Here is a 26,326-nt window from a genome sequence, read left to right on the forward strand (position 1 = left end):
TTTTGATCTTAAGGAAGAAGATCAGAACACCTACCTAGCTGTGGCTTTTCAGGCCAACCAAGATCTGGCAGCTTCTGTTTCCTTGTAATACCTTCCCAGGAATTTGCTCTGCTAATGAGGCCCCTCCATCTGACAGCTGGTTACACAAGCTGCTCTCAGAAAACAAAAGCTACATGTTGAGGTAACCAATATTCCCCCACATGCACGCAAGTGCACATGCATGCGTGCACACACACACACAAACACACACACACACACACACACACACACACACACACACGCTCCCCCCAATATAATTCAGAAACTATGGTTAGAATGAATCCGGCACCAAATGGAACAAAGGCTGCCTCCAGCTCAGATTGAGCGTTGCCACTTTTTTCCTTGCCAAGTGCATAGCCTGTGCTATACTTCTGTTCACCCACAGAGCAGAGCTGACCACAGCTTGCAGTGTTAGATGAAATGTTGGTGCCCCATCTGGTCTGCCATCTCCTCTTATCCTCCAATAGCCACCACAGAAGAGACTCGCTGACCATCTCAGAACATCAAGAACCTACCTCAGTCCTCTAAGAACAGCATTCTGCTGGGATAAGAGAATTCCAACTGAACTACTCACTGATCTGGGCATGTTAAAGCAATCACCATCATGACACATCTATCGGAACAGGCAAAATCCAGAATACTGACAATACCAAATGATGGCAAGGATGAGGAGCAACAGGAACTCTCATGCATTGCTAATGATAATGCAAGATGGTGCAGCCACTTTGGAAGACAGTTTAGAAGTTTCTTACAAAACTAAACATACTCCTTACCTTATAATTCAACAACCATGCTCCTGGGTATTTATCCAAATGAACTGAAACTTATGTCCACAGAAAAACCTGCACACAGATGTTTATAGAAGCTTTATGCATAATGACCAAAATTTGGAAGCAACAAGAGGTCTTTCAGTAGGTAAATGGATAAACTGTGGTACATCCAGAGGATGGAATATTACTCAGTGTTAAAAGAAGTGAGCTGTCAAGCCATGTAAAGACATGCAGGGATCTTAAGCGCATCTTACTAAGTGGAAGAAGTCAATTTGAGAAGGCTACATACTTTATGATTCCAACCATATGACACTATGGCAAAGACAATACTATGGAAACAGTAAAAAGATCAGTGGCTGCCAGAGGTTGGGGGGAGAGAGGGATGAAAAGATGGAGCACAGAGGGTTTTTAGGGAAAGGAAACCACTCCATACAATACCATAATGACGGATACCTGTCATTATGCATTTGTCCAACCCATAGAAAGTACAATGCCAAATGTGAAACCTACCGTAAGCTATGAACTCTGCACCCGAATATAAATATCACCTACTTATATGTCAGTGTAGGTTCATCAAGTTGACAGTGGGGAAGGCTGTAGGTATATAGGGGCAGGAGTACATGGGAATTCTCTGCACTTTCCATTCAGTTTTCCAGTGAAGGTAAAGCAAAAAAAATGAGTTACTGATTAGAAAAAAAAAATCTTCAGAACATGACAAAAGCCAAACCAAATATACTGACATGCAAAATGAGTGGTAGTGTGCCTGTGTGTGTGTGTGTGTGTGTGTGTATGTGTGTGTGTGTGTGTTGAATAGATACCAACTCAGAACATTCCCAAAAAATGCTGTCTTTACCAATATGGGAAAAGATAAGACTCCAAAGATGCCACAAATGATGGTAACTGCCTCAATTTTCTTTGCAAGACAAAGAAGCCTATCAAAAATGGTAAAGAGGCTAAAGTAAGGAATTTTTATCAATCAAAAATCACAACGCGAATCGCTATCAAGATGAGTCTCACTGCTATGAACTTCATTACAATCTACTGCATAAGAACTTCAAAAAGAAATTATTTTTATCTGTTAGGCTAATGTGGTGATTACCATTTCCTCAAATTCTTCACTTCATGTTTTCAGGGCAGCAAAATTCTGATATAATAAGTCTTACACTGAAAACGTATTCAATCTTCAAAAACCAATCAGAAAAAAAAGCACAAGCAAGTCCTCTTGGGATTTTGATTTAATCACCTTTAGAGACTAAAAGTAGGATCAGAACTTAAGTATGTTCTTACCAAAGAGGGGAATGCAAAAGCAAAGCTGGCTAGGGAGAGCCTTCCTCTGGTTCCTAGCTAGAGCAGTGCTGTCCAACAGAAATGTACTGCAAATCACATGGGCATTTAAAACTTCCTAGTAGCTACATTTTTAAAAAATAAACAGGTCAAATTAATATTAACAGTGTATTTTATTTACCTATTTATTTAAGGTATCTAAATGTTTACCATTTCAACATGAGGCAGTAGTAGCCACATTTCAAGGGCTCAACAGCCGCCTGAGGCTTGTGACTAGTGGTTACCGTACCAAACAGCATAGATTTTTGACTCTGTGTAAATTAAAAGGTCCCATCCTCCCCTCTTTTCAAATATTTATTTATTCATTCAAATGCACTTATTAAATCTCTAATAAAATTATTAATAATTATTATTAAATATTTATTATCTCTAATAAAATATTTTATTATTCTTGCCATTAGAAGTTCAGCTGAATAAGCAGGAAGAGCACTCAGGTCACCCCTTCAATCCAAGCAAATCAATAAAAGGTTAAGATCTATGATAACCTGAAAACCAACCAATCTCAGTTTTGTTGTTCTTGCTGCTAATTTTATTTCCAGTTCATATCCTTCCCTTCCTGTTTGGAAAAGCAAAGAATTTCTCATCCCAAGGTTATCTTCATGATTCAAAGTAATGTTGCACATAGTTCTGTTTTAACAATAATCTACAGATTTTATAGAAGTAGAATATATCAAAAAAATAATATGTGCAATGCTATTTGGGGCCTGAAAAAAAAAAAGCGGAGGAAGGTGTGGTGTGGAATGGGAGGAGAGGAAAGAAGGAATGGAGAAGAGAAGGTGGTGAGGGGGATATCACAGCATTTCATAAAAATAAACTCAAGGAATCAAGAGTTTAAGAGCAAGATTTTCACATTTAATGACTTTCACCCAAACAGGTAATGGACCTAGGTTTAAAAAATTGTGTAAATGTTTTTAATAGGGATTTTCAAAGCTATGAACGTTAATTACATGCACCAATACCTCTGAAAGACCAAGAAACACAGAATTTAGCCACTGCAACTGTGCATTTTAAAGACTGTCGCTTAATAAACACTATAATGGGCCTTCTTATTTCATTGCAGCAAACTCATCACAGCAAAGAACTGGAAACAACCAAGTGCCTATCATTAGGCAAGCAGTTCAATTAATTATGACTTAGGTCACATTATTAATTTTTTAAACAGATACATTTTTAGGAGCTGACGTAAAAATTGCCAATTTATGCTCGCATGAAAAAGTAAGTTGCAGAAAAACACATTATTATGCAAAATACACATACCCCACACTGATAATAGTTACAATATCTCAAGATGAACCTGGGATCAGGATGGTTGAAGGGACAGAGGGGGAGCCAAAGAAGACTGGACCCTTCAGTCTTCTCAGTAATATTTCAATTTTTTATAGGGCAAATATATTCATATTTTACTTATATTAAAAAAAAGAATTTTAAAACAAGACACACCCCCAAATGTGTTTATCCCAAATCCAATCTTAACGTATTGGAAGCCATCACACTCACACTTAGGTGTTTGTGCTCACCTAAAAAATAAAGCTTCTCCCATCATATTTATGTAGATATTTGAATGTGGGGATGTGTCCCTGAATACAAAAAAGTAGTTCCTTGGAATTGCTTATTTTTAAAAATTCATATCTCTGCAAATCTTCTCATGTAAAACTGAATACTTCAGTATGTTACTACTTACTTGTGTATGAACTGAGGTCTTGGAGATACTGTGAAATAAAAATAAAATGAATGGGGCGTCTGGGTGGCTCAGTCATTTTAAGCATCCAACAGTTAATTTTAGCTCAGGTCATGATCTTACGGTTCATGAGATTGAGCCCCAAGTCAGGGCTGTGCTGACAGTGTAGAAATTGCTTGGGATTCTCTCTCTCCCTCTCTACCCCTCCCCTGCTAGTGTATTTGCGCTCTCTCTCTCTCTCTCTCTCTCTCTCTCTCTCTTTCTCTCTCAAAATAAATAAACATTTTAAAAAATAATGAAATAAAATAAAATGGAGAAATAAACTGGATGCTGAGCTTGATGCAAAACTATAGCTGTGATTCACAGTTCTTCTTTGTCTTTGACTGACTTTATCATAAACCTGATTAAGAATTTATAAAACAAACAAACTGCAGTGGATACTACTGTCACTTGCTAATATGGACCTCTTCTCCCCCTACGGGAGGACTAAACTTCTCCATCCCACTGATGTTGGACTTGGCCATGAGACTGTTCTGCCCAAAGTCATGATTTACACTACAATGAAGTAAAAGCTTTAAAGGTGACCGAGTGGTTTCTCTCTCTTGCTTCTCTCCTCACCATGAAACCCACAACCCTTCCTTTGAGCCATTTCACAACTCTGTAAATTGCAACTAACCGATAATCATACAAAATAATTCTTGTCTATAGACATGCAAATACATTCTGCCTGGTGTGAGGCAGTCAACTTCCCTCCTCCACTGTGGAAAAAGTTCTGCCCTCCCCATTGGCACATTTCTAATCTATACATGTGCCTGTTCTTTTGTTGGTCATTTGAACTATTTGTAACATCTTACCAGTTCCCTCATTAATAATGAATTAAATAAAATCCTTAACACATATTAATTTTACATGTGAATGAATTATAATTTTACCTTTTTAAAAAAAAGTATCCTGACAGTGCTTAATATGTGCTAGATAATTTTACTATACATTTAATCCTCCCAACAACCCCACCTTTACTAATGAGAAAATGGAGCCCGAGAGAGATTAAATAATGTACTTAAAGTCACACACTGATTAATAGCAGAGCTGAAAATCTAACTCAGGTCTAGCTAATACCCTCTCTACAGTGTCTTAAGTGCAACATTCTGAGAAAGGAGTAATTGGTGTGGAATTGGAATGTCAAAAAATGACAGAATATTAAGGTCCAGTTCCTTTGTCACATGAGGGAACGGAGGCACAAAGGCATAAAGATTTTCCCCATGTTGCATAGCTTATTTTGGGCAAGGACTAGAACCCAGGGCTCCTGACATCCAGGGTAGTGATCTTGGGTTCAAGAAAGAAGTTGAATATGACCAAAGCTTTGATGGATAAGTAGAATCAACAGAGTTGGCAGGACACAGGGAACAGAGGCAAGGACACAGTGTGGATATTTGGCGTGAAGAACAGAAGGGTTGTATTCTGACCACAAGGGTACATGGGCATGCCCATAGGAGGTAGGGGTGGGAGCAGGAGGAAGCAGGGCAAGGAGACTCTATATCCAGACATTGCCACAGGGCACTGGAGAGGAGAAATCATAGGTTTGTAATCCAGGAGCATCACTGGTTGGTAGAAAAATATCAAGAGGTTTTGAAATAAGTTTTCTACTTTGCTAGAAGTCAAGATTAGATGGAGGCTGTCCGACCTTGGGCACAACCGTTTACTATATGAGCTTGCAGCTTCGCCTGAGGCTGAACAAGGTGATATCTAAGATTCCTTCTAGGGCCAAAGCTACAGCAATGTCAAAAGAGCAGATATTCTCCCTCTTAAACTGATCGCGGTAGTATACTGAGTTCTAATCACATGTGTAACAGAAATCCACAATGCCACAACTAGTTAGGAGTTTTCCCAAAGAGGAAAACAAAGCTACATTTATTGTCAGTCCACTGTCAGGCTGTGTCCCAGATCAGCGGGAACTTCACAACAAGCCCCAGCTGCTTTTTTTCTAGTTAAATGTGTCACTATCAAGAATCTCTCACACTCTAGGGGCGCCTGGGTGGCGCAGTCGGTTAAGCGTCCGACTTCAGCCAGGTCACGATCTCGCGGTCCGTGAGTTCGAGCCCCGCGTCAGGCTCTGGGCTGATGGCTCAGAGCCTGGAGCCTGTTTCCGATTCTGTGTCTCCCTCTCTCTCTGCCCCTCCCCCATTCATGCTCTGTCTCTCTCTGTCCCAAAAATAAATAAACGTAAAAAAAAAAAAAAAAAAAAAAAAAGAATCTCTCACACTCTAAAGTTTTCCCATTTCTTTGCCACCTGGGCATACCCTGGTCCTCACAACTCCAAAGCAACAATCAAGGTCTCCATTCTCCATTCACTGCTGAGGGTGTGTGGAGACAGCCCCTTACAGGAAACAGGACCTTTATTCCCAAAAGGCACATGTAAAATAGAAGATGAATGCACAGAGAAGAGAGGTCAGACTGGATGGTACAGACCAACTCTACCTAGAAGGAACGAATGATTCCTGATTCTCTTATTATAGGGTAACATCCACCACCCCATAGTCACACACTGGGTATTAAGAACACAATAAACATCCACACACACAGTGTCCTCTCAGCCACCTACATACACATCACTCTATGGAGCCCCACTATTCAAAGGGCCAGGGACTAAAGGCATCAGAATCACCCAATATAAACACAGAGTCTCGGGCCCCACTCCAGACCTACTGGATCAGAATTTGCATTTTAACAGCAACATGTTTAAGGTGATCACAGTAAAGTTCCCAAATGCTGTTTGCAGATTTCCCAGGAGTAACGCAGCAGCAATGCATGTGTATACAAAGAACTAACAAGTCAGCAGAGAGATGCAGACGGGAAGAGACCAGTCCCTGAACTGGAAAATACAAGCTCTATCACCAACACAATTAATTCAGAAGGTGACTTCTCAAAACTCATCTTCAACCGAGATCAACTGACAACGCTAACATCTTCCCATGGTGAAATGAGGAGTGAATCCACAGGCAGGGAGAGGCAGGAGAGGAGGGGTGAACGGTCACTTGACTGCATTCCTACAGAATCGAATGTCAGTTCCCAAAGCTGTCCTCGGATGCAGGATGCTCTGTGGTGAATTTGCTGTCTCTCTGTGACTCAACCACAGATGAATGAGCTTAAAGAAAAGGGAGAAGCAAACCATGAAATATAGTAAATTACAGCTTAATCTTCCTCACCCTGGAATTCATTCAATAGTTTTAATGAACTTACAGTCTGGAAGGCAGGGTGAAGAACGCATACAGAATACGGAATACATTAGCAGAAAGGATTTCATGCTGCCCTGTGCATCAGAGAAGCCCAATTCCCTTTGTTATTAAAGGGATAAATATCCTTCCTCCAGTCAGTACTTTGGAAGGGAAAAAACCAAAAACCTGCTTTCCATTATTCCTGTATCTACTATCAATTCCCAAAGAATGCAGATTCTCAAGGGCTTATTAGAGCAAGAAGTGATTCCCAAGACCCAGTCAGCTCCCACTACTTTGTGCTTTTACCCCGCACCACGTAGGCAGGCAAAGGCCAAGGGCCCTGGGCCTTCACGGTGAAACTCTACCACATTTTTTCTCTATGGGTCACTTCCTTTGATTGGATCCACAGACTTGAGAGAGGTTCAAACAACTTGCTTCTAATTTAGGTTAGAGGAAAACCCAAAGACTCCTGGAGGGGTGTTAAATTATCCCTAGGGGAGAAAAAATACAGCACCTAGATTTATTAATGCATTTAGGCTGGACCTGGACACTCAAATATATCCACAAGAGGATATAGTTTATGCCCTTATTTTCAGCACCCATTGATCACCACCAGTAATTTTCAAATTATGGTCTGCTATCCATCAGTGGATAATAAAATCAGTTTACTCTGTTAATAAAATAGCATAGACTATGAAATATCAGATTTAATTACTCATAGTAAGATAAACTCTTATTTCAGTTGTGCGTGTGTGTGTGTGTTCAGTGTGTGTGTTCACACACACACACAGAGTCACCATGTACAATCGTTTCTTATTGTGGGTCACAGTAAGAGGGAAACCACTTGCTGATTTAGAGCACCTGGAAATCAGCCTTTTGCTACAAAGAGAAGGGAGGAATCATGGAAAGAGAACGGAAAAACCAGTTTCTAAATGAGCTTCTAAAGCAGACAGAGGGAAAAATCAAGTCTTCTTGTGGACCCACCAATGGGACTGGAACTTGTAGACACTCCCTTTCCTTGCTCACTCCCCCCACACCCCAATTATGGCTCCATCGCAAGCCACATCTCATCAGGGATCTCACAAAAAGGAAGAACTGATTTGTGCCAACACAGATTTGTGCCTGGGACAGAGATGCCAGTCTGGCATGTGGACTCCCCTTAGCAGCACAAGAAAAGGCTGAGCAATCTGGAGATCCTTTCCTTTGGCAGTTTTCCTTGAGGTCTTCATTCTCTACAAAGATTATCTTCCTTTTCTCCCTTAGGTATGTTCACAGTAGCCCCCAGTCACGCAGGAAAACAAAATAGAGGGATTACGCAAATGCCCAAATCACCTGCATCAGAATGACTGTAATCAACACTGATGATGAATTTTAATGCAAACACAGTTATTACCCCACTTTGTCACCATAGCCCAATATCCCCAGAGTCAAAGAGAGAGGCAGGATAGCAGAGGACTTAAGAGCCAAACCGGCTCAAGTGAAACAAAGCCCTACTATTTTCTGACCTGGGAAAGTCGTTCATGTTCTCTAACACTGTTTTCCTCACCCATAAAATAGGAACAACAAAAGTACCTACATCAGAGGTTATGGTAAAAATTAAATAAGATAAATGTGGAAAGCACTTAACCTGGCACCAGGAACACAATGACTATCATGATTATCATCTATTATCATAGCTATTATTATTATTACCATCACATTTTTACTATCACATTATTACTAGCTTATTTGTTTTGAGATCTATACCTCTGGTATGGACTTAAAAGTATGAGCATAATGTAATGATATTTTGTTATAATTGTTATTGTAAATGGCTTGCATAATGATGGGCCTCCAAACTCAATCCTCCAGGGACTTTCCCATTTGCCCTGGGGAAACAAACACCATAATGCTTCCCCCTTTAAACAAGTTGTCAAAAGCCGGAAAATCTATGCATGTGAGAGTTTATATTTCTGAAGACCCAGCAGCTCAAAACTCCAACGGGATCAGTCCCTACATGTTCTACTATATGAGTATGTTAGCAGAGGGCAGTTCTCGCCTCTGACAGCCACATACATCAGCTGCTGCTGCGGAAATGGGAAAAGCCACCCCACGTTTCAGCTATAATGTACCTGGTCAATTGTGAAATCGACTTGAAGGGAGAGAAATCTCATCTTGACCCCATTTGGTAATAAACACAAAAGGCAGCCTGGCCACCAAAGAAAATGCCAGAGAAGGGGCAACTCAGAGAAAATTCAACCAACTTAGGCAGTGGAATAATGTTCTGTGAGTGCCAAGCTGGCCTTACTGCCACCTATTACAACAGTTTTTCAAATCAAGGACTTCTCCATTCCCACATAGTTTGCTTCAAAAATGACTTCTCCTTCCATAAATGATGTTCCTCTGTCTGAGAACCACATATGTAAGAAACAAGGACAAAGGAGGAGGCATCTAAGCCACCAGGTCAACCATATTCACTCATCCACCTGCTCCGACAGAGTCATCCTGGGTTTATTAGGGAAACAAAAATGAGTAAGGGGTCTTCCCTAAGAAGGAGTTTATGAGATAGTTAGGGAGACAAACAAACAAGAATCCAGTGTAACAACTAAAACACTGTAGGTACCAACGAGACACCACAGAGATACAGAGGAGGGATTGTATAGCTTACAGGGAACTGTATAGGTTAAATGTTTATATTAAAAAGACAAAAGGTTTAAAATCAATACTCTAAGTTTCATCTTAAGAAGTTAGAAAATTAAACCCAAATTAAGTAGAAAAAAGGAAATGATAAAGATAAGAGCAGAAAGCAATGAAGTGTTAATCAACAGAAAAAGTTACAGAAAAAAAGATAGGTTTTAAAAAACATTAATAAAAGTAATAAGCAAGTAGCAAGACTGATCAAAAATGATGAGAGAAAGCACAAATTATCAATATCAGGAATGAAAGAAGGGATATCACTGCAGATTTCACAGACATTTGAAAGATGGTAAGCAACATCATGTCAGTGAATATAACAGATGAAATGAACAAATTTTGTGACAAACACAAATTACCAAGAATGACACAAGAAGAAACAGAAAATCAGAATAGTCCTATACCTAGCAAGGCAATGGTTATCCAAGTGTGGTTCCCCAGTCTAATAGCATCAGCAACACCTGGGAACTTTCTGAAATGTAAATCCTCAGGCTCTACTCCAGATTTATGGAATCTGAATTCTGGGGATGAGTCTCAGCAAGCTGTGTTTTAACAGACCTTCCTAGTGTTTCTGATATCATTGGAGAACTGTTTTAATATGTTCTTCCCACAAGAAATCCAGACCCAGACGGTTTCACTGATGAATTCTATCAAACATATAAGAAATATAAGAACATTGATAACTGTGGTTACCTTTTGGGTACTGAATGGGATTAACCAATGATTAAAAGAGACTTTGGCTTTATACACAATCTTTTTTTTTTTACAATGAGAATGTACTCACAAATTATTTGTATAATCAAAACAAATAAAAATATTCAAAACAGGAAAAAAAAAGACCAGCCTTATAAAAACTGAGAAAATAGAGGACAGAACACTTCCTCATCATTACTTTTCATCTCTATTGTCTTATGGAAAATGTAGCAGATTCTTTTTACCTGCCCTTTTAGTTTTTATTTTGAAGTGGTTCTTGGTTTCTTTGGGATGAGCCACTCTGACAGACAAGTGGTCCACAGGGTCTGGGTGGCCACAGTACACGCCTTCAAATTAAGGAAAGTCTTTATTAATTGTCTCCTTTCCTTTGCTTGCAGCCCTTAGAGAAGTGATTACCTACTTCTCTACGCAGCAGCTCTCTGCTCATGGCGCACCCGCTAGGAGACCCACAGCACAGTGATCCTGCCCTCCCCTTACATACCAAAACCCACTCAAGCCAGAGAGACTGGGACTCAGATAACAAAAGTGATTAAAATCAAGTATCCACTCATGTTGCTCCTTCTAAATAAATACCCATAAAAACTTTCCACATCTGGCTATTTTCTCTTATTTAAGTCTCAGCTCAAGAGTCACCTCCAGCAAGATTTTCAGAGCCCCTAGACTAAGCAGAGCACTCCCTCTGCTATGCCTCTGCACCTCTATCAAAAATCTTATATTCAAATAAGCTGTCTGGGTCCCTATCTGTCTCCCATTGTGTCATTAGCTCTTTGAGAAACCACACCTTACTCTTTCTTTTCATTTTTTAATATCTCACAGTGCATGACCATCACATAGCTGATTCCCAGTAAATATGCAGTGAAGTGAAGAGTCTGGGAATGAAGTCAGACAAGCTGAAATCTACACCTATAAATAAAACATGCTAACTTCATTTTACTCAATACTTTTGGCAGAACTCATTTTTAAAACTAAATACTTTTAATTTGCTCTTTGTTCAATCTCTCAGTGGTGTTATTGTTAGTGCAAACTATGTGGACTGGCTTTCACTTTGCAGCCTGATCTCCCCTTTTAAATCCTGGGTGGGTACAGTAGGTCCCTGCCACTGACCTGTGCATTGCAGGACATCTTGAAAGATAAATATAGGGACCAAGAGAATAGCAGTGAACAGATAATACCTAAAATCTTTGGCTAAAACAGTCAGATTCCTTCTTTTAGGCTCTTTCTAGAGACCTGTACTTTATCTCCACAACTTTATGAATCAGCCTGAAGCACAAGGCAGATTCTCCCACCTCTGCCCATAATTTGTTGGCACTGGTCCAACTACTCCTCTGACAAATGAGATCCTGAAGAATTAATCTCCTACACAAGCAGAGTAAGTCCTTGTGGGAGGCCAAGTATCGCAGAGAGTTTGCAAGGTCTCATTCTTTATTATGATGAAAATGGCATTCTATAGCCATTAATTTTTACTGGGAAGGAAAGCATTATATTAACAGCTAATATTTATTAATCACTTACCACATACCTAGAACAGAGTCATATACATTTATATACATATACATACACACATTGTCTCATAAATATATTGTCATATATACATATACATGTCATATCATCATATATACATATACATATACATATACATATACATATACATATACATAGTCTCATTTACACCTTATCAACAACCTTAAGAATTAGGAACTTTTAGTAGCCCATACCCTGAAAATATGCACACTTAACAGGCTGAAATATCACAAAATTAAGAAGGGGTGGAGATGAGATTTACATTTAGGCCCCTCAGACCCCAAAATCTATGCCCTGGGTCTCAATATTACATTGTCTTGTTAATAGACTTCTGGTATAATTATGCACCCACAATATCCCACACAAACCAAAGGCAGAAGTCACTGATAATCAAGGAAGGGGAATCATCCACCCCACCAATCTAAAGATCTAAAGTACCCTTTAAACATGATTCATTAATAAGCAACTAATTAAAATTTTTTTCTTTCTATTCAAAATAATGATGTTAAATGGGAAACTAATATTTAAGCCATGTGATGGCTTCATCAGAACCTCATCTGTTAAATCATGCTAACGGAACACATTTCTGAATACAGAGAAGTCAGCAGGGGAAAAAAAACAGATGTAAAGCAAACAGGTGGAAGTATGAAGTCAGTGTGATCTAATGAGCATAAACCACAGTCTTAATCAATAGCTATCTGCATGGGCCATCAAGAACACCATCACTGTCACCATCACAGTCACCACCATCACCATCATCAGTATTGTTATTATTCAGTACCTTCATCCACCCACTACCCTCCCCCCACCAGCAATATGATCCCTGAAGAAATGAGGCTTCTGTTTACCTATCAAACAGGCACTGTTTGCATTACCAAAAGGGTTAATTTTCTAACCTTTTTCTCTTGATAATGGGTCATGAGTGAACAGTGGCAACTAGTAAATATTTTACAATTGTTACTATTACTAACAACACAGTACATTCAAATTAGTAAAAATTACTGCAAAATCATGGCAAAATTGCTTGGACTTATCAATTTGGCATACCAGTAGAGAATGTCCGTGTAACTCACAGTCCATATTGCACACATCAGGCTCATTTCTTAAGCTATTTAATTGTTGTGCCAGCTCTAAGAGACTCCTGATTATGATCTAAATGATAAAACGCAACTTAAAGATTAAGGAACTGATTGTAGGAAAGTCATCCCATAAATTCTCCATTTGTATTTACCCCAGGAGGGCATCAGGACCACCGGGACACCCCAGCTCTGCTGGCAAAGCCCTGTGACGCACAAACACAGCTGCTGAGAGAGGCTAGCCCTGTGACTCTACACAGAGCCATGTTTTCAGACCTGCGCGACTGGCGGAAGACTTGTATCAGCCTCAAGGGACATTTTTGTTGTCTGGCGGATAAGTAGGAATCCATTCCAATTTATACTGGGGCTTACTTTGTAGCTACTAGTTTTCACTGAAATTACTGATAATTCATGAAACAGATGGGACTTCATTTCTCAGTAAATTTGTTTTGCTTTATTGCCTCCCATGTAGCAATACGCAACAGTATCAGAGTGTTTCTTTTAAAATCTGTGATTTTATGTATCTCAGGGTTAATAGAATATAATAGCATGTAGAACTTACGATTTCTGATTTGTTTCAGCCTATACTATATTTACATAAACCAAACAATATTATCTTTTCAAAACAATTTCAAAATCTTTCAATGCCTGATTTAAAGTACTTTAAAATTTTTTCTTATAAAATTTAAATGCATCTAATACACTATAAAATTTTCCACGTCAACTAAATAAACTATGAAACAGAATTCATAAATCTGCTACATAAAGAGTGAATCATAGGTCAAAATAGTAACATTAATAATAATAGCTAAAATACTCTTTACACTTACAAAAAGCTGGAAAGCACACTTAATGTTTTCAATCTTTATCTTATTTAATCCTTACAACAACCCTATAGGTGAGAACTATTATTATTCCCTTTGTACAGACAAAGAAAGTGAGGCTCAGAGCAAGGTTTCTCAACATCAACACTACTCACGTAATGAATCAGATAATTCTTTGTTAAGATGGAGATGTTCTGGGCACTATAGGAAGTTTAACAGCATCCTTGGCCTCTATCTACTAGATGCCAGTTGTATACCCCCCTCTCAGATGTGACAGCCAAAAATATCTCCAGACATTGCCAAATGTCCTCGGTGGTGGGAAGGACACTCCCCCTCCACTCAGTAGTGTGGAGTCACTCCCACTTGAGAATCACTAGCTTAGAGAAATTAAGCAATTTACTGTCATATATAGGAACTGGTAAAGCAGGGAAGCCAGGGAGGCTGATTCTAGAAAGCATACTACCAACCAATAAAATACAGTGCTATTTACTCTGTCATAGTTTAAAAAACATAACTTTCCCCTCAAAATTGAAAACTAAATATGAGGATGAACTATGGGTGCCTTCCTATGGAAAGATCTTCCCTGACCACACCAGACTGAGCCACTTCACACTTATATTTCGTAATTAAGGACCATATTCCAGTGGCTATTGACTTGGCATAGCTTGCACGCCTGCCCCATCTACCCCAACCTTCTTTCTGTTCTGTTACATGTGCCCCATCACTTGTTAATGCTGATTCCATCCTTCAGTAAATAAGACACAGTCTCTACCCTTCGCAGAGCCCCTAAAAAGCAGGGCCTATCTTCTTCCTACTTCCCGCTTCCTCAGGTGAGCCTGCACTCAAAGTGCAAGCCCTTGGCAAAGTGGCCACAGAATTCTGATTTTCTGAGAGATCTTCCAAGCACTCAGTGACTGAGCACATCATGTGCCAAAGACTTCCTATGTGTTTCATATATACTATTTCATTCTCAGCTCACAAGAATCCTAGGAAGCAAGTATTATTATTTCCATGTGTTATTGGCCAAGAGGAAACTGAGGTTTGGGTAAGTAGGGGAACCTACCCAAACATTACACAGGATTCCTGCCAGGACTCAGATTTCATGGATAAGCGAAGACTACAGACACATGTCTTCCAAAGAATGTTCTCTGCTTAGTCTATTGCCTCCAACTTGCTTAAAATGTTCCTTCAGGTCCCGTCTCCCGATATCCCAAAGTCATGGGAATAAACAAAACAGAGCGGAGGGTGAGTCCACTCATGCAGAGACAAAGGGAAAAATTCAGGCAGTGACCTCATGAACTCTGAAAAGGAATTATCTTATTAAATCAGAGGATAGAAAAATACAGAACAAGTTTTCTTTTATCTGATTCTCCTTTTGTTATTTACTTTTTATGCATAAAAAGTTACGTATTCATGTATGAGTGATTATATCACTTCAAAGTACTTTAAGCTGTTGTACTAAAATAAATGATTTTGAAAAAAAGAACCTGGTGGTAGAGGTGAATTTTTCCCCCTTCAATCACATTATTTAAATATAGCTTGTTAGGTTTCTTTTTTGAAGGCTTCATTAAACTTTCTTGAGAGCTTCAACTGTGGGTTGAAGCCAAATACAAAATTTTTCAAATGTAAAATGTCCCAATGAAAAAAAGAACAATTGGTGGAGAGGGGAAATGAACTCCAAAAGACATTTCTTTCTGACTCTGATTATATTCAGCTTTAAGCTGCTTCCTTTGGGAGGTTGGAGGTCGGGGTGTGGGAGTTCCTGAGCTGTAAAAAATTATGAAACCACTTGAATAGAAAGAACCCAAGAAGGTTTTGGCATCTCAAAGTCTTGCCTTTAAACCCTAGCCCAACCACTTTTCTGCTTTGTGACCTCAGTCAAGTTACTCATTTTCTCTGAGTTACTCATCTGTCAAACAGGATCACCATGAAGATTAAACTAGATAATGAGTGTGAAACACCTAGTACAGAGTAGATACACAATAAATTTAACCAACAGGGTGCCTTTTAGACATACCTGTATTTTTGCCAAATTCTGCTTTGGCAATTGTCTTTCCATGCCTTTATCATGGTCAGTTCACATTATTTAGGTGAAATCAGAAATATCTAAACCTAGGGTGATCTGGCTGGTGGCCAAAGAGCCATCGGTATGGGGCCAGTCTATGCTACCAGCTTAGTGACCTCCATTCTCAGCCTCAATGCTGCTCCTCTCCCATGATGCAGTTATAAGTCCTCAAGTGCTTGCCATCACTGCAAAGATTGTGGTGGCCTGGGCTTTCTAGTGGAAGGACCTCAGTAACTAGAATATGAGAATAGTCATTTTTGAGCCAAATGGAACCAGAGAAAGCCGTATATTCAACCTCAATCTCTTTACAGATGAGGACACTAGGACCACAGAGGAGTAATTTGGCAAAGCTAAGCTAGCGACAGGATCCAAATCTGATTCTTAATTTTTCATCTACACCAGTGGTTCTCAACTAGAGGTGATTTTGGCCACCTCACCCCCCACCCAGGAGACATTTTTGGTCATCACAACCAAGGGATGGGGATTGCTACTGGCATTTAGTGAGTAGAGCCCAGAGATATTACTAAACATCCTACGATGCACAGGATATCCTCACAATGGAAACAGCAATAGTGCCAAAGCTAAGAAAGTCTGATCTACACTGTTGGATCCAGTGTCTCCAGAGACTCCAAGAGCTGCCTCTTAAGCTGCTGTTGTTGGGCATTGGACTTGGCCTCAATTTGGAATCAATCAAGTCAATTCTGACTCTTTAGTATTGAGGGCCAGTAGGATTAGGAGGGAGTAGAGACTTGTCTACCCAGGCAACTTAAAGTCTGGGCTTAACTTGTGAAGCATAGTGATACGTCCAGCATGAGTGCTACTGAAGTCTTAAAAACACACTTAAGTCTTACTGGGCAATCTAAGAAAATGATGCTCAAAACCACTTTGGCAAATACCACAGAACAGCCAAATGATGTACACCATACAGTTATCAAATATTTAGAATAATGAACTGCAAACAAATACATTTGACATTGCCCTAAACATCTCTAGAATTAATGGTTTGAATCAAGAAAAGATAAAAGATTGAAGCCCTGGTAATAGAGCAAAAATACTCTCAGAGTTTCTACCCAAAGCTAAAGTTCCACATTGAAAGAACTTAAATAGAAGAGAAAAGCAGAGTCAATGATCCAAACAATTACACACTTTCTGGTTCTTGACCATCTGGCTTGCTGACCTCGTAGGACTCTACCCTGACCAGTGGGAGGACCAAACGAGATGTGGGAGTATGTGGTGATCGGCAAAGCCATTTGTAAGTATGAGTCATTTATCAATCTGAGCTTGTTTACCCACAGTTCCACTTGGTAATTCTGACTTTGGTTCTGACCCAGGGTAAAAAAATATATGGAGGATCCCAATCTGATTCACTCATACATTCAACCCACATTTAACAAATACCAATCACATCCAATGCACCATGCTTTTGAGGAGCATATTTCCTACTCAACAAAATCACATTGATGCATAGAAGAATGACATGCACCCAATTATTTCTTGCACATGGAATTAGAGCAGCATAACTGGATAAGCAAGATCTCTTTTATGTGGAAAGATCTAAGAAGGCTTCACGGAAAGAAGCAATATTTGAATTGGATCTTCAAGAAAACATGGGCTTTCAACAGGTAAAAATGAAAACATTCAAAATACTAGAAAGATTATGAATGAGGAATGGATAACAGAAAACACAAGGTAAATATGGCAATCAGTGAGGAGGAGAGCTTGACTGAAACTTAGGATGAATGGAAGGGGGTAACAGAGACAAAGCAGGAAAGTGAGATGGATGCAGATGAGAAACCCTTAAAATCCTACACAAGAAGACAGCCTTTATTAGCCAAAAGGAAGCCAAAGGAGGTTTGTTGTTGTTGTTGACATGGCACAATCAGAGACACTGTGGGAAAAGTGATCAGACATAGGTATGCAGAATGAGATGAAGAAACCAGAGTAAAGAGAGGGGTTAAGAAAACTCATTGGATACTCTAAGAAATGGGTAATGAGACTGGACCAAGATCATGAGAATGAAAATAGTGAGAAGTAAAAGCCCACAACCTATTAGAAACCTGTCTACCATGGGCAAAGGGGGAGAACAAAATGTTAAAGTTGAAGAAACACACACAACAGACGATCATATGAAGTGACTCAAAAGCGTTGTTGATCCTGGGTGAGTAGGAAAATGGTAATAATTATAATTATCATATACAAAGATGGAAGAGAAATGAAGACTGAATTGTGCCTAGATGATCTTCTTGACTCAGAAAATGGCAACCCACTGACAAGGTCATTACTGCTACTAGTATCTACATATACTACTCAGATTCAGTGCCTGAGCTACTTACAGTATCTCAGCACCCTCTCTTACCACACTCAGTTCCTAACTCCTGCTACACCACCTCTCTGGCTCTAGATCCCTGCACCTGTGCTCCTCAGACTCCTGCTGCTATATTAGGAGGGCAACTGAATGAGAAAGGAATGAATGAGTGGTAGTTGCCTGATACTCTGACCTCTGACCAAACTATCTATGTAGACCCTCCATCACCTTCCTTTCTTCACCTGAAATTAACTGCCTTGGGCATTATCCTTTGTGCATCTCCGTGTCCATCTGTGATCTGTGCTCTAACCAAACCATTTTGCTGTTCTTTCTGGTGTACCTTAACCTGCTACCATTCACTGTAAAGTCACTTGATTCAGTTGGCAATCTTGGAATGTAAATTAGACATATTCTCACAGCTGATACACATGTCCTTACTACCCTGAGAATGTATTAGTCATCACAAATATTGGAAAATATTTTTCAAAGGACTTTATCTCTTAGAAGATCCTCATGTCCCTGATGTCACCAATATTTAGACTCTAAATATCAATACTACTAAGTAGTGGTATCCAAAATTATCCATAAGTATGTGAAACTATGCGCATTGATTTCTCAAATATCCCCTTCAACTTTCTCCAAAAGTTACTTGATTGTCATTTTTCACAGCAAAAGTAAGAACAACAGTCCACTAATTCTCTGTCTGTGATACTGAAAGAGCTTCAGAATTCACCAATGAGCCTTTATATGTCCCAGAATGAGAAAGGGGGCACAGCTCAGCAGAAGATGCACTTGCTCACACAAGGATACAAGTGCTTAGAAAGTAGCCTTCCCAAAGGGTGATATCCACTCATCTTCCCACATGACAATCTGTTATTAACAGCAAAGGTGGCAGTTTTGCTGATGACTCATTAAGCATGCTGATTCGTGACAGCATAGGCAGACCTGACTATGGGAATCATTTGCTGGATTTAATCAATTATTAAATGTGATTACTCATCAAATGTGATTACTAAGCCACATAAAACTCCAAGTGAAAGAAGGCATAAGACAGTTGGAGGAAAAAAAATAGTTCCTTGTTTTGCCTTGCAACAGATAGACTCTATTATCTACATGTGAGATACCCACTCTACTGATTATCTCCACATGTTTTTATCCTGGGCTCTCTTCCTTCTAATGTCCAGAATATTTGTGAGACAATTGCTTTTTTGAGAGAAAGCCTAAAGGATCGGTAAAACATCCACTTTTAAGATAACTGAACACATGAAGAAAACAGAGAAAAAATTCTCAATTATCCTGTTGGACTTTAATATGCCCATACTTCCAAGCACCGTGAATAAGAAGCAATATTATTTGTGATCTAGTGAGAGACGAGTGTAATGTATAATGGAAATATCTTCCCAAATGACCGACTTTTCCCAATGACCTTCAATACTAATAGCACTTACCATATTCTAATTATTTTGTTCACATGTGCCTTAACTACAAGTCTGCGTACCTCTTAATAGAGGCGATTTCTTACACTGTTGACCTAGAAAAACACAGGTTTGAACTGTGCATGTCCATACACACAAGATTTTATATATATACACACACATATACAGTACAGCACTTTAAATGTATTTTCCCTTCCTTACGATTTTCTTAATAACATTTTCTTCTAAGTTTGTTGTAAGAATACAGTATATTATACATACACATAACTTTATGTTATTGGTAAGGCTTACAGTCAACAGTAAACCATATTAGTGATTAAATTTGGGGGGAGCCAAAACTTATACACAGATTTTCAACTGCACAGAGATTGGTGTCCCTACCCCCCATGCTGTTCAAGGGTCAACTGTATATGTTTTTATTTCCAGTACTTATTTAAGTGTATGGCAATAGTATTAAGTAAATGTGTTAAATTGAAAGATTTTTGTAAAGTACTTTGCATGTGACTATCAATCTAATTTGATGACCAAAAAGATGAGAGCGACCACCTTTGGCTAAAGTTATTTGGTCATAGAAATGTCTAGATTTATAAAGTGAGTAAATCAGATATAGTCAGAACCAGAACTTCCTACATTATCTAAACAGAGCTAAGATTTGATAATCAAGCAACCAACCAACCAGGCAACCAAGCTACAATTAATAACAAATCAACAAAAACCTTTTTGCTAATGAAGTTTTCCCTATCTGATGTGGCTTGAAATTCTAACTCCCCACCAGTCTGACCAAATTATTTCCACAGTCCAGACATGAAAACTGGACATGTGTCTGCAGAGGTCCCTGAGGTCTGTGGATAAGTCCTCATTTGTACCTTTGCCTCTGATTCTGCGGACCAATCACAGCATTTCCAGGCACACTAAAATAGGGGTGTGAGTACGTGCACACATGTGGGTGCATGTGTGCGTTAGAAGGACTTCTAACATGAATTCGGCTTATAACACCATCTCTGGTAGCAATTCCTTTCTTTAGTAGCAACCGAGAAATATTAGATTATTTCTAGGTATTTGTGATGATTGTATACATGATCTGGCATACTTTCTCAAAGATATAAACTTCTCAGAGCCAGACCTGATAACTTGAATCTGCAGCTGTATTAAAAACAACCTGATGAGAATTTTCGGGGTAAGCAGGTCTCTTGAGTAATCCCTCTAGCTGTCAAATTACCATGTCACCACTTCAACGAATCCCTTGGAACAATTGGTCCTCGTGGACAAGACTCATTCATTCACAAGGCGAAAGGATGGTTCCCCTTAATTGTGTTGATTTAAGGCCTAATCCAATAAGGGTTTCTGTGCAGGGAGAAGCTTACCTACTAGTTACTGGTGTACTTGTTAACCCAGTAAAGAGTTCCTATAACATCATTCCTTCGGTTGAAATTCTGGTCTTGGAAGAGACGAGTATATTTTCCTTAATATTAAAAGTGAAATTCAGTAAAACCACTATCATAACATTCTTTGGGGCTACTAAGATCTGCCTGGTCCTTGATAAAATATTTTTAAAAAGATACCTACTTCAGTTAAGTTGTAGTATGATGATGATGACTTTGAAAGCCAGAGGATTTTTTTTAATTCTTTTTAATGTTTATTTATTTATGAGAGACAAAGAGACAGGGCATGAGCAGGGGAGGGGCAGGGAGAGAGGGAGACACAGAATCGGAAGCAGGCTCCAGGCTCTGAGCTGTCAGCCCAGAGCCCGACACGGGGCTCCAACCCACCAACCATGAGATCATGACCTAAGCCAAAGTCGATGCTTAAAGGACTGAGCCACCCATGTGCCCCATGATTTCTTTTTCTTTAACATGGCTTTGAAAGATAAATAAATACATAAGTGAAATGAAATGAAGCCTAGGACTCTCATCCTAGTTTAAACACAGGTAGATTATTTTTGTATCCTGGGCTCCTAATGTCCAAAACAAACCTATGAGATCTAAAGCTTTTTAATAAAACATTTATGTCATTTAGTTTTCCTACGTGAAGCCATCAGCTTTATCTAATTATTAGTTGAGGCCAAACAACTACACTTAGCATGCAACTAACCAGCTGAGTCCGCACTAGGATGCTTGTCGCTAACATGAAAAAGGAATCACAGCTACAAATGAATCATCAAATAGACAAGCATACATTCAAACAGACCAGCATCTGAAAGAGGTATCAAGACATATTTAAAAGTGTCTCTCATTTATCAAATGAGGTATTCACTTAATCCAAATTTACAAATCCCTGGAAAGGTCCTCAAACAAGATCATTCTGAAAAAAGTTATAGGTTTGGTGTATGAAGAAGGTCTCAAATTCTTTAACAGCTTTCCATCAAGAGATGTAATCTATGTGCCCTTCTCTTGAATCTGGGTGGGTTCTGTGATATCTTGACCAATAAAATACAGAAGTGACACTGTACCAGTTTCTGGACCCAGGCTGTATAATTAAGAGACCAGCATCTTCTGTTTCTTATCTGTTGAAACACATGACCTAGGAAGCCAGCAAAGAGCGCAACTACCATGAGACCACCATGCAGTGAGAAGCCCAAGTTCTATGCTGGAAGGTGAAAGCCATGTGCAAAGAGAGAAAGAAACAAGGAGCACCAAGTCTTCCCACATGTGAGTAAAGAAACAATCTTGAAAGTGAACCCTCCATCTCCAGTAGCCCCAGCTCACTCCAGCTGGGTCAGGTGCAAACCACTCAGCCAAGTCCTTCCTGAATTCCTGATTCATAACACTGTGAGCAGAATAAAATGGTTGTTTTAAGCCATAAGTTTAGGGATGGTTTGTTATCAATGACAGATTAGTAGACATGGATCTATTTCACATGAAAATATGTATATGATTAAAAATAGAAGAGCTCAAACCAACCCTCTATTAATTTGCACTTTACATGACTTCAATGAAGCTGGCACAAGACAGTCTATTTTTTTATTACATCGACATAATAAGAAATGCAACAGCATTCATGTAAGATATGCAAAAATATGCTTTCAAAAATAATCTACATAGTAATTTGAAACTTGACAGGTTTGAGCCACTCTCTTGTAAAACTCCCTCCAACCTATTTATCCTTTCTTAAAATAAAATCGAAGTAACTTTGAAATATCTCATGCCCCAGGTTAACCACAAGTAAAAATGATAAATTACCTTTTACTACTGAAGACTATTATGCCCTCTAATCTGAGTGATTAATTTATATCCTGCTCAGTGGTTCACATGCAATTACTACCATGAACCCGATGAACTTGAACAAGACAGAATTATTTTGCCATCTGTATAAGCTCACTATATTTAGAAAAGTATAGCAACCTCCAAGAAGCCCTAAGGTTTTGTTCATCTTCTCTCAACGATGTGTGCACCTCTAAATCACATATCAAATTGTAACACCACTACTTTAGATTATCGACTTTATTTGGAAACCATAGGACAGGACTCTCTACCATGAGATGATGCTCATTAGAAAAGGTAAGAGTAAAGTGGTCATCCGAAAGTACCATTGTTAAAACCTACTGCATTGGTGATTTTTTTTTTATCTGAATGTAATCTGTTTAATGTTATAACACCAAAATCAAATCTAATCGATGAAAAGTAGACACCAGTCTTTTCGACTGAACTGCGGGCTTCTAATGCTTGGCAAACAAAAGGTCTGAGCAATGCTATTTCTTTGGAATGTGCTTTCCAAACTCTTCTCAATAAAACAAAGTAAGGGAGGATGATAAAAGATGATCTTCTACTTTAAATTATCTTTTCCATGGTTAAACCAAAAAAGACCAATAATGCCCTTGAAGGAATTTGTACCTATTTTGAGCTCAACAGCATTTTGTCAGAGAATCAGGCAAATAGGAATTGCAGGCAAAGGAAAATTCAAACGCTAAAAGTATACTTAAAGATGCTTTTATACTCCCATCCACAAACCTTCAGCACCTCCCAGGCCAGCCCCTCTCCGGTCAAAGTTTTAGTAAAGTCACTAGGTGGATCAGCAGTTAACAGGCCTTTTCATCCATCAGATCCATTCTCACAGGAAGGTATATACTCACAGTGCCACCCTAAATGTCTGCAATCAATTTTTAATTCCAGCAGCAGTAGTGATCCAAAGATTAAGCGGGGACCTCACTGAGAAGGAACCAAGAGACTGTTCATTACACTGAATGTCTACCATGAGCCAGACTTGCGATGAGTTGCACCATTAATGACTCAACCAACCAGCTCCCCTTTCTCAGAAAGACACTCTTACCTCTGGGATGTTTTCTTATATTTCCTCCTGTAGGAAAAGAAGCATAAACACACATCAGAAAAGGGTTTGTGGCAGGCAGTGAATTAAAAAGGTAACTTCAGCAGGGATGGGTATGAAGGGGAACTTCAGCAGGGATGGGCATGGAAGGTTCTTTCTGTGAGGCTTGTGAGTTTCCAATATCAGCTAAAAGTTTCAGATTATTGTGTCATATTGTGGTCAGATGCATACAAGCAGTCTTAACAGTTACAAATAGCCTCCCAGGAGCTCAGTGGCTCTGCCCTCCTATATTCTTCCCCTTCCCCTTTGAAGGCAGTGTAGTATCTGGGGTGAGGTCAGGCTTTAAAGACCACAAGACCCAGATTCAAATATCAGCCTTTCTATTTGTTAGGTTCATGGGGTTGGTGAGGAGTAAATGGGCAGGGTCTTGTAAAGCATTTCTTTTGTCTGGCACATTTTAAACACCCAATAACTATTAGCTATTTGTATTGTAACTATTATTACTATTGCCTACACCATATAGCACTGGAGTCCCTTTAAGAATGTGCCTTTTACAATGAAAATGAGTCTTTCCGCTAAACCATAAGATCAGACATAAGCTCTTCCCAGAAGGAAGAAGGGAGGAAAGGGACAATGAGAAAGTCTAGAAGCAAAGGGGTAAGAGCAGCAGTAGGAACTTGCTAATGGCTCAGCTGTGGGCTAGTCTTCTAGAAGAACACTTCCACAGGAGCAGAAATGGCTGGAGTTCTAGTGCACCTCTGCTATTTAGCCTTGGGCAAATCTACTGGGCATAGAGCTTCTTAATCTATCAAATGGAGATAGTATCTGCCCTGGCTATCTCACCCAGGTCATGGTGGCATCCAAGGGGAAAGTGGCCATCAAGTTTACTATCCCAATATCTCAATGGTTTTTATGTTCATGTCAGTTTTTGCAGATTCTAAAGTCTCTCAAAAGAGTCTGAATAGGATCTTAACTGGAGGGGATTCAAGGAAAGAAAGTGGTGGGAGAGGAAAATGTGTCTTCCTTGCTGCATCTCCAAGAAGTGCAATGCTTCCCAGTTGTAAGGAACTAAGGAGTTCCACACCTACGCTCCCATTACAGTCACTGCATCCAGGAAACTAAGCCACTGATTTGCTCATAGAGCTGTACGTCACACATTTTTTTTTAAAAAGGGCACAGATGTTTCAAATTCAGAATCACTATGACCTGTTACATCTCTGTTCAGATGAAAAAATGAATGACAGTGTTAGGTGTTAAGTGAAGAAAGCAGCATGCAACGCAGAACCTACAGGATGATCTTGCCTAATGTACCAAATATCTATCTGAAAGGAAACACCAGAATGAAAACCATGACCACAGGGTAGTGGATTAATCGATCACTGCCTTTATATTTACTATTTTTACAATTATTCTATACCTGTATATAGTCACATATACAGATATACAGATATATAGGACTATATGAATATATAAAGATATTTACATGTTTGAATTTTATCATATATAAAGAGAGGAGGTCAACTAACAGAGTGGGTTAAGGCTTGAACTTTAGAACAAACTGTTCTGATCTTGGCTCTGGCACTTAGCTCTACAATATGTGACCAGTTCTTCAACTCCTCTGAGCCTCAGTTTCTTCATTTATAATGTGGGAATAATCAGAGAACCTCTCCCAAGACCTTGTGATAAGAAATAAATGAGATCGCCCACATGAATGTCAGTTTCACAAACGCAGATTCTTTGTGTGGTTCCCCACAGTAACCTAGTGCCTAAAAGAGCGCCTTGCACCCCCTCTAAAAGCTGTTCCTGGACCCCATCAGCAGTGACAGATCACTCTTCAGGCAGTAGCCAAGGGCAGAGGTTCCATCTACAGGCACAGAGCACAATGAGTTGTGGTGTGGCCCATGCCCTTGGCCCTTGTTAGGACTGTTGTCTACTAAACTGTGTTAAGAAATCTCTGGCAAGATAATGATAATAATAATAATAATAATAATCCATTGAGAGTGTGCAAGAACCAAAGACAATTGGGCAGGCAGGCCAGATGGATGCTCCTGGCTTCTACCCAGAAGCCCAACTAATTCTATCAGCAGAGGGTATCTTCAAAGGTCAGAAGAAGACAACCTTTGTTATTGGCTTCCACAGAACTCTCCTAGCATTTGCCAAGAAACATGCAAAGCAAATGCTGGGAGTGCTGAGACAAACAAAGATGAATAAAAATTAGAAGAGCTTCCATTTCCAGCACCCACTAGTAACAAGCACTCAAAACACATGGCTAATCCTCACAATACCACTGTTAAAATCCACTCTCTGAAAGAAATCTGGATTCTAAAAACAGAAATGAAGTCATGTACCTTAAGTGTTATTTTATGATAACAACCAATACAAGGGGGGTGGCTCAGAAAGCTT

General features: G+C 39.3%; 1 protein-coding gene across 5 annotated transcripts in view; it reads right to left on the minus strand.

Annotated features, from left to right (window-relative positions):
- PDE1C (phosphodiesterase 1C) overlaps window positions 1–26,326 on the minus strand; it is a 514,714-nt gene that overhangs the window by 265,734 nt on the left and 222,654 nt on the right. The window contains exon 2 of one of the 5 annotated variants that reach the window (XM_047849293.1): window positions 23,927–23,953. The exons of the other annotated variants lie outside the window; for them this stretch is intronic. Within the exon in view, the coding sequence (XP_047705249.1) occupies window positions 23,927–23,953 (27 nt within the window). The remainder of the gene's footprint in view (window positions 1–23,926; window positions 23,954–26,326) is intronic. 5 annotated transcript variants of the gene reach the window in all.

This window comes from Prionailurus viverrinus, chromosome A2 (assembly GCF_022837055.1).
Source record: "Prionailurus viverrinus isolate Anna chromosome A2, UM_Priviv_1.0, whole genome shotgun sequence".
NCBI classification, from domain to species: Eukaryota; Metazoa; Chordata; class Mammalia; order Carnivora; family Felidae; genus Prionailurus; species Prionailurus viverrinus.